At 55.2% G+C, this 9,644-nt stretch overlaps 1 protein-coding gene across 1 annotated transcript; it reads right to left on the reverse strand.

The window, feature by feature from the left end:
* Window positions 1-1,229: 1,229 nt before the first annotated feature.
* LOC110070565 (uncharacterized) lies at window positions 1,230-8,039 on the reverse strand. Its single transcript, XM_078376814.1, has 5 exons — window positions 8,002-8,039; window positions 6,123-6,284; window positions 4,564-4,829; window positions 3,326-3,474; window positions 1,230-2,523 (listed from the first exon to the last, which is right to left on the reverse strand). Exons 1-5 carry the CDS (start codon window positions 8,037-8,039, stop codon window positions 1,267-1,269), a joined length of 1,872 nt encoding a protein of 623 aa, XP_078232940.1. The 3' UTR covers window positions 1,230-1,266.
* Between the last annotated feature and the right edge of the window lie 1,605 nt (window positions 8,040-9,644).

The raw sequence follows: 9,644 nt of genomic DNA on the forward strand, positions 1-9,644 counted from the left end.
CAAACAGCGGCATTCCAGTTTCTGGCTCATCTCCTCCTGTTACAACCCTTTTCTGGTGTGGTTCGGATCCAGATGTGGGACCTGCTTCTGTCCCCTTGACCCAGAGGCCAAGAAAAGTATTAACCCCTCACTTGAAAACATATTTGTTATTCCTTTCTTTTTGGACGTCCCCCAGAATCTTCTAATGGAAGGCCGTGCTAGCTGGAGCATTGTGAGGAGGCCCCCACCCCAAAAAAGTGGTTTTCCCACCTTCTGGGTTGACCGAGGGCCCTCCTCTGATCTGCACAGGCCTTCTGTGACGCCCTTCCTGTCCCCCGCCTTGTCTCTGCTTTTTGGGCTTGTTGGGGGGTTGTCCAAGAGAGCCCATTCAGCAGTGAGTTCCCGTTCATTTAGTCGTGTCCGACTCTTCGTGACCCCATGGACCAGAGCACACCAGGCCCTCCTATCTTCCCCTGTGAGTTCCCAGAGTGACCCTTTTGATGCACCGTCCTCTCTCCCCAGAGGTATTTCAACTCCCAGACTGTGGGAGCGGGTAGTAATCCTACTGGCGAAACCTTACCAAACTCCCACAAGGACCCCTGACTCGGACCATGTCCTCCTTCTCGTGTTGCTGCTGAAAGGCCCCAACAGAGAGCCAGACACTTTTCCTTCTGCATGGCTCGGTGCCGAATAAGTGGGCTCAGCCCCTACTGTTACACAGAACCCACCCAGGCTTCCCGTTGGCACCTTGAAACTGTTCTGGCTCAGCATGTTTGTGTCCAGTTTTTTTTAAAAAACTACAGGGCCATTCATGCATCAGCCTGACTGCATTTTTCTAGTGGATGGCGTATAATTTTGGTGCACAGTATTCCCATTGTCCAGAGCATCTTCATATGCATTTGTTAAGGTAGGCAGGTTGGTTGGGTTTTTTGTGTGTTTTCTTAATCTGCCTTCTCCCCAAGCATACACATTGATCAAACATACTATATTTTGTGTGTGTGGAACTCACTGCTGCAAACCTTGTGAGCGCACCAGCTCCTGATGGCAAACGGCCCTGCCTCTTCCTGGCGGCATTTGGCTCCAGGAGAGGCCGTTGGACAAATTCTTCTTAGAACCAAACGTAAGATCTCCTAACTCATTGTTACGCTGGAATACGAAGTCTGTGGCTGCAGTGGCAGCCCACGGGTGGTGGGGCTGAACGGACGAGGCCTCCCAGCCCCCCTGGGGGTGTGCTGAGAAGGGCAACAGACTCAGTAACAAAGAGGCATTTATTTCCTTCCGAGTTTCCTATTCCAGCTGTCCCTGGGAGTCCCCCCTCTGGGTATTTGCGTCCGTCAAGCACTTGCGCACCGTGGTCACGCTCGGCGTTTCTGTCTGTTTGCAAGGACTGGTCAGTGTCGGTGTCTCTGCAGGCTGTTCGGTGGCCGAGGGCTGGCTCGACTCCTCCAAAGGAGCCACGTTGACTTCTTCGATGAGTTCCACCTCCGTCAGTTTTGGCCACACGTCCCCTTTCCCCTTCCTCGTGTGGCGCAGGAAGTTCTGGAGCAGCTTGAAGAAGGTGGCCACCGTGCCGTTGGCTTCCCTGCGGGGCTCCGACTGGTTTGGGGCTTGAGGTCCGGCGGCTTCAGGCTGGGTGGCCGAGGGTTCCGGAGGGGTTTCGGCCTTTGGTGGGGCCGGAGATGCCGGGGCGGCCGTCTCTGGGGGAGGGGAAGGCTCCGGCGTGGAGACGGGGGCCGTGGGTGCTGGGCGGGGAGAGGATTCGGGCTGGGGCTGGGATTGAAGAGGGGTTTCAGGCTGGGGCCGTGGTGGGGTTCCAGGCTCCTGGGCTGTCGTGGCTTGGGAACTCGTTTGAGGTGGAACTTCGCTTTCAGGCGGAGGTGGCGTTTTCGGCTGCGTCTGAGACGAGGCTTCAGTCTCGGGTGGACGTGAGGGTTCGGGAGGGGACGGAGACGACCCTTGGGACTCTGGAACGGCAGTGGTGGCTTCAGGCTCGGGGTGGGGCTCGGTTTGTGGGGGGGCTTCAGTCTCAGGCTGAGGTGGGGCCTCCGTCTCCATCTGGGGGGTGGTTTCGGGTGGGAGCGGAGGCAAGCCGTGAGGATGGTGGGAAGGCAGGGCCTCGGTTGGAGGGGCTTCGGTCTCGGTCTCGGGACTGGAGGGAGGGGGTGGCGAGGAGGGGGCCTCGGGTGGGGATGGGGCTTGGGTCTCAGGTGAGGTGGGGGCCTCGGGTTCCGTCTCGGGCACCGGCGTAGGTTTTGTTTCGGGCACGGGTGAGACGGTGGGCGCCGGCTCCTCGCCGGTCTCAGGCTCTGAGCGGGTCAGGGACGGGACCGGCTCTGTTGCCGCCGAGGTGGTGGTTTGGGGGGCCGGCGGGAACTGAGGCATGGGGCCGGCCCACCCCTTCACCCAGCTGTAGAAGGGCTGCGTGGCGGTGTAGACGCCCGGCCGGCGGGCTTTGCCGCACCCGCGGCTCCAGCTGGTGACGCCGATGACCCAGAAGGGCAGGGAGGCCTCCTCGGTGCACATGAGGGGCCCACCGCTGTCTCCCTGCAGCAAGGGGACACACAAGGGGGGGGGGAGAAAGAGTGAGCAGGATGCCCGGGGGGGGCAGAGCCCCTCCGCTTTCCTCGGCCCGACTGGAAGCAGGCCATGGGAGGCTTTTACAAGTCATGAAGAGAAAATTATTAATTTTTCTTTTTTAAAAAAATAGGTCTTGGTTTCAGGCTCCTTTGGCCTTTTTCTGGGAAGGGGGGGACACGACCCAGCGGTCGTCAACACCCAGAGTTTTGCTAGCTGTAAGAACAAGCGGCCTGCAAGGGCAGCTCACTCTGGAACAAATGCATTGTCACACACTTTTGTGTTTGTTTTTTTTTTGGTGGCTTGAAAAATGGACCAATTCTACTTCTCAAAAAACTGGAAGAGATGGCCAGTTTCCCGGCCTTCTCAGCCAAAAGATAAATAAATAAATAATGCTTTTGCAAAGAAAGTGGGTGGGCAGAGATGCCAAGCTGACGGCAGGAGGGGTGAAGCTATCATTGGTGTCGCACCAACACCACATGGAGAGGCAGTGCTGTGTAGTGGTTACCATGCTCGATAGGGGCTCGAAAGAACCGCACTCCCGTCCCTCCTGATCTGTGGAACTCACGAGGTGACCCCAGGCCAGTCGTGATGCTTTTCCATCCCTGTCCACCCCCTAGGGTTGTCACAAGCCTAAAAAGTGGCGGGCGGGGGGGGGGACATTACCTGGGAGGAAAGGCAGGATGGAAACTTGCCTTACAGATAAGGCAAAATAAGGAAGGGGTGGGTTTTGCCCCCCACCCCCTCCAGTGGTCCGGCTGGCGAGCCTTACCTTGCAGCTGTCGATGCCTGCTTTCTCGTAGCCTGCGCAGAGGTTGTGTTCCCGGATGTCCCCGTTGTACCAGCTGGTGCTGTTGCACTCCTCCGCGGGAAACCGGTCCACCTTCGCCTCTTGCATGACATCCAGCGTCTTTGTGGCTCCTGAGAGAGGAAGGCGGCCACTGAGTGTGCATGGCTGGGGGCCCCTCGCGGCCCTGCCTGTGGCCAGCTGGCCCCTGACACACACACACACACCTCCCTCCCCCTTGGCTTGCACAAGAGCCACAGCCCTGCTGGGGATTCCCAACATGGGGGGGAGTAGCCTCTGGATTGGCATAAGAGCCACCAAAGAAAGACAGTCTTGATCAACATGGAAGCTTTGATAAGCATCCCCCAACCCATGTGTATGGATTCAAGGTGCATTCGCGAAGGCTTTCACGGCTGGGATCTAATGGTTGTTGTGGGTTTTTCGGGCTTTTTGGCCGTGTTCTGTCCATCTGTCATGGACAGATGGACAGAGTTCCTACTCCTGTCCTCTGAAGATGCCGGCCACAGAGAGACTGGTGAAACGTTAGGAAGAACAACCTTCAGAACACGGCCAAAAAGCCCGAAAAACCCACAACAACGATTCAAGGTGGTGCTTGCTGTTTAGTTCAGAAGACAACGGAGGCAGGGCTGGGGGTGGGGTGGGGGGGCAAAACAGACAAGATGGGCAGCTTTGAAATTAGAAACAAAGTTGACTTGAGCATTCAAGGGTGTGTGATGGATTATCTTGTAAAAAAAAGTTCTTGGCCTTGGTGGCTGGTCATGGGAAGGAAACAACGGGTTGTGTTTCGTTTATTTTGCAAACACAGGAGTCAGCAGTGAAGAAGGCGTCTCTGCAGGGCCGAAGGTCCATCCTCTCCTCATTCTTTCCCAATTGTGATACTGCCAATCTCATGGGGTTTGGCCGTTACACGTCCCTCATTGGGTGAACTCTAGGCCATAATGCTCAAGCAGAATTGGGGCGTCTTCATTCCACCACGGACACGCATGCCAGGTAGACCTGGGGCGAGTCTAAAAGGACCATTCAAGGGTCCTCCTGGGGGACACCTCTGGGCTGCTTTGGTCACCCACGCTTAGATTGACAAAGTGGGGGTTTTCTCAGATCTTAGCTGTGGTTGGGTTCCGAGGGAGGAAGAGGAGGAGGGAGAAGAAAAGGCAGGGAGGGGGCTGGCCCCGTTGACAAGGAGGAACAGGTCGGATTCTTACCCCCCTGTCGCAAGACGCCCCAGCCGCCAATGTAGCAGTAGGTGAGCGTGGGCACCCTGACCGTACTGTCGGGCACGCAGGCCGGTTGAATGTAGTCGCTGCACTTGACGGGCTGGTCCAGCTCCATCAAGGCGATGTCGTTAACCTCGGTCGTCGGCTTGTAGTCCTCGTGGATCACCACTTGCTTGACGTAGCGCACGTGGACTTCTGGGCCGAGCGAGGAGAGCTTGGTCGCGCCAACCACGGCACGCCAGTGTGGCAGGTTCCTTGGCAAAGAGGGCAGAGAAAGGAGGCAGCTAAGCTCCAGGGTAAAGAGAGGCTAGAGAACCTGAGGCTCTGGAGGTGGATCAGGCCCTTCTGGGCTTCCCTGGGTGGTCACGCTCCAATCCATTGCCATGAAACCCTCCCTGGGTGGCTTCCCACATTTGCCTGGGCTTCCTCCCATTTTAAAACACTGGAGCGACTCTCCTGCCATTCAAGTTACTGGGAGAAAGAGCTGAAATGTTAAAATAACGATGGTTGGTTGGTTTTCGGTTCTGGTCTTTGGCCTTTGACCCCACCTGTACCTGGAAAACCGCACACACACAGAGACACACACGGCACTACTGCCTAGTATGTTTCTAAAACTGGATCTGGCCCTTCGGGTGAAAAGTGCTCTCCTGCTTTGTTCTTGGACAGGGGCCCCCCACTTTGAGTCCCCCAGGTGTTCTTGGACTGCAATTCCCAGAAGGCTTTGCACCACCTGTGCTGGCCGGCGGGTTTCTGGGAACTGAAGTCCAAGAACACTTGGGTGACCCAAGGTGGGGACCCCCTGTCCTCAGAAGTAGGCTAATGGCCAGGCGGTCACCCGAGCAAAGACCTTACCTGGAGAGAAGATTCAGGCTGATCCTGTCCGATTATCTCTATTAGCTCCCTACCCGGTCAGGGGGAAAGAGCGGATAGCCCTCCTTCTCCCCCCCCCCCACCACCCCATTCTAAGGAAGTTTGTATCTGCTGTTTCTCATGATGGGAAGGTCTCCTTTGGATGCACGCTCCAAGCCGAACTGTGGAAGGAAGAGAGCTTGGAAATGTCCATCTAATGGACTACATCTCCCATAATCCCCATGCCAGCAACGGATCCTCATCGCATGCCTTTGAGAGCAGCAGGGAAATGCTTGAGCAGCCAAACATTGTGTATGGGGTGGGGGTGGGGGTCCAGGGCTGCATCTGGTGCCCAGACGGGCGGGGTGGGCCCCCCTTTTCCACACCCCCAATTTTCAGGCGTCTGCGCCCGTTCCTGGGTGGCCACGGGGCTCTCAGCTGGAAGGTGTCTTTGCATGGCGTTGGTGGTGCTTCCTTCATGCACAAACCCCGGCCCTCACGGTGCTCAGTGCCCGAGCTTCCCGTCCCCAGCTGCAGATTGAGCACAGCTGCAGGCGGGGGAAGAGAGTGTCTCCACATGAGAGGGGGCCAGGGCCTCCTCCTCTTCCCCCCTCCCTCCCACTTCCCTCCCACCACCCCCGACTTTGGCCCCGGTTCACCTTTTGTTTCTAAAGCAGTGGGCGGCCGTGAGGACCCACCGCGCTGTGATCAAGGAGCCTCCGCAGGTGTGGTTGTGCCCCGTGATGGTTGGCAGCTGCAGGCTAACAATCCAGGGCCAGGATCCGGGCAGGACATCCACACTGCCCTCCAGCTGCGGTTGCTCGACATCGCTGGGCGCCAGGGGACGACTCCCGCAGACACTGGAGGGAGACAGAAGGCTTGAGCTTCCCTCTTTCTTGGGGGTCGGGAGGGGGGTCTCATCTCTTCTGCAACGACGCCCTGGACATGGCCAATTTAACCCCCTGACTTGGGTTGGTGCCCTTCCCCTGTGGCTTCCCAGCAGGGCTCCCACTGAAATGTGGTGCTGGAGGAGAATTCTGCTGCCAGAAAGACGAACCAGTGGGTCCTAGATCAAACAGATAGATAGATAGATAGATAGATAGATAGATAGATAGATAGATAGATAGATAGATAGATAGATAGATAGATAGATAGATAGACAGACAGACAGACAGACAGACAGACAGACAGACAGACAGACAGACAGATAGATATAGATAGATAGATAGATAGATAGATAGATAGATAGATAGATAGATAGATAGATAGATAGATAGATAGATAGATAGATAGATAGATAGATAGACAGACAGACAGACAGACAGACAGACAGACAGACAGACAGACAGACAGATAGATATAGATAGATAGATAGATAGATAGATAGATAGATAGATAGATAGATAGATAGATAGATAGACAGACAGACAGACAGACAGACAGACAGACAGACAGACAGACAGACAGATAGATATAGATAGATAGATAGATAGATAGATAGATAGATAGATAGATAGATAGATAGATAGATAGATAGATAGATAGATAGATAGATAGATAGATAGATAGATGCAACTGGTGGCTGTCTTACTTTGAATTATAATGCTCAGGAAGGGGAAAGGAAATGAGGAAGACCCAATCCATGAGGTGGACTGACTCCCTGAAGGAAGCCACAGGGTTGAGTCGGCAAGAGCTGAGCAGGACCTGCTGGAAAGTGCGCATTCCTGGGGCCAGCATAAATTGGGCACCACTTGATGGCGGCTGGCGAGAAGAGCAAAAGATCCAAGCTCTCGCTTTGCCATGGGATACCCTCTTCCTATGTTGGGGGGGGGGCTTTCCTTTTCCTCTCCAGGGATGTGAGCAAAGCCTCTGTTCTGGCTTCCCTTTGGTCTCGATCAGCCTGTAAGGTTTACAGCTGGGTCTTCCATGAGAGGAGACCAGGCTGGTTTTGGATGGGTCGCTATGGGGCTCCTCCTCTTTTGAGGACAAGGCCCTTCTTCCTTCTCATTCTCTCTGCTTCCTACGATGTTTCCAGCCGTCCCTGCCGGAGCCACGTCTTCCTCACCAAAAAGGAGGCCGAAGGAGGGCTCTGGTATGAAAAAAGGCTACCTGGGCTACTTTCTGCGCACAGCTGCAAAACCAGGAAGGCAAGCAGAATCGCCATGCACGCCGTTCTAGGGTGAGCTGTGTGCACCTCTGCAACCCAGGGGCTGCGGCACACATTCTGGCTAGGCCAATGGTCTCCCTCTTCCTCATGGTACTTTGGCCACGATCCCCTTCAGTATTTCTGCAAGTGTGGAACTCCAGAGGACTCTCCGGGGAGAGAGAGGGGACCATCCTCCAGCAGCCATTAAAACCGAGGACTGCTCTGTATATACTGTATATTAAAAAGGGTACGACTTCCTCCCTTTCCCACCCTCAGCCGATGATGTCCTTTTCCCCACTGGGGTCAACCCTCTCTCGCTGTTCCAAAGGATGGATGCCTCTTTGAGCTGGTTTGTGCCCCTCTGGAGAACAGGAAGGAACCCACCACCCCCACCCCAGGCTAGACTCAGAGGCTTCTGTCCGGCCACTTACTCGCAAGTATCAACGATGGCACCGCTGGGCCAGACCATGGCAAGAACCGGGAGCACGAGAAGCAGCCATCTCATCCTCCTTGTAGCTCCAGAGGCTCTTCCCATCACCGCATTCTCCCAGTGCTCGCGTGACATCACAAGCAGACGGATCCAGCCCGCCTCCAATCGGCACAGAGGCAGTATGACATCACACGGAACACACTGCTTCCTGGGTGCCTTCCCCGCCACCACCTCTGGAAAGCTTGTGCACCGTGCATTGAAGGATTGGGGCCAGGCCCCTTCCCCCACCCAAGCCCAGGAGGCTTTGAAAGGAACGCCGCCCACAGTGTTTTGACTGAGGTGTCCGTCCCCCCCCAGGCACAGCCTGCGCTGCAAACACAGTGACACCTCAGCTTTTTAGGGTCTGGAATCCAGAAGCCGTGGGATGGGGCCATATGCCGGTTATCCAAAAAGTGGGACATGCCTTGCCTGCAATAAGGACAGCCATTTGCACAAAATTATGCATGCTACTTCTCACTTATTAAAGCAAAATGAGTTTTTTTAATGTGTGTGTGTAATTAAAACAAAATTCTAATGCATTTCACTCGGAATGGGAACACGAAGTGAACAGGCCACCCGTCTGAAGGCCCCCGACGTTGCTGATGATGAATGTGCCACCTGGCTCTCCCTTCTCAAAATCCCAGGGTTTGTATGTGGTTGCCTCATCCCGGAATGCATGTGGAATTGCTGAAGCGTTCTTTTCGAGCGTCTGGCCTCGGACTGCGAGCAAGATCGGCTCAATTTGGACCAGTCAGATTTGGATGGTGAGGAGTGGGTGAGAGGGGCGACTGTTTTGCGGGAGTGACGTTCAGCCCATTTTCAAGGTCCTTGATGGGTCACGACCAGCACCTTGAATTGGGCACAGAAACTAACAGGGAGCCAGCGAAGGTGTGCCAATACAGGGAACACATGCCCGTATCTGCTGCTACCTATAATCAGTCTGGCAGCCGCATATTGGACCTGCTAAAAGTTTCCATACCAACGTCAAGGGCAGCCCTACACAGAGAGCATTACAGCAGTCTATTTTAGAGATTGTCACCCCATGAACCAGGGTGGTTAGGCATTTCCTATCCTGTTAGGGGCAGTGCTGGGCAATCAACCAAAGCTGATAAAAGGCACTCTGGACCACACTGGGTATTTGTGCCTCCATGAGTGACAGATCTGAGATCATCCGCAAGGAGTGTAACCTCATTGAGGTCCGGTCAGTGTCCCTTTAACCCAGAGTCTCCCAACCTGGGGTCCCCAGATGCTCTTGTGCTACCACTCCCAGAAGCCTTCATCTCCCGCTGTGCTGGCCAGGATTTATGGGAGTTGTAGTCCAAGAACCTCTGGGGACCCAAGGTCAGGAGACCCTGCATTACCCGGTCAGATGATCCCACCAGCAGCAGGATCTCCCTCTTATCTGGATCCAGCTTCAGTTTTCGTCCAATCCATTACTGATGCCAGGCAGCACACTAAGACCTGTATGAGGATATTTCCCACTCTGGCCTTACAGCCTTTTCCTTTGACAGCGGAGCCCTGTGGGGAGGGTCCGACTCTGCAGGGCTGCTGGAGGTAAGCCTACGGCAACGGCCCACCAGGCAATGTGGGGTGTGTGTGTTAAAA

The sequence above is a fragment of the Pogona vitticeps genome, chromosome 5 (genome assembly GCF_051106095.1).
Source record: "Pogona vitticeps strain Pit_001003342236 chromosome 5, PviZW2.1, whole genome shotgun sequence".
In the NCBI taxonomy this organism is placed as follows: domain Eukaryota; kingdom Metazoa; phylum Chordata; class Lepidosauria; order Squamata; family Agamidae; genus Pogona; species Pogona vitticeps.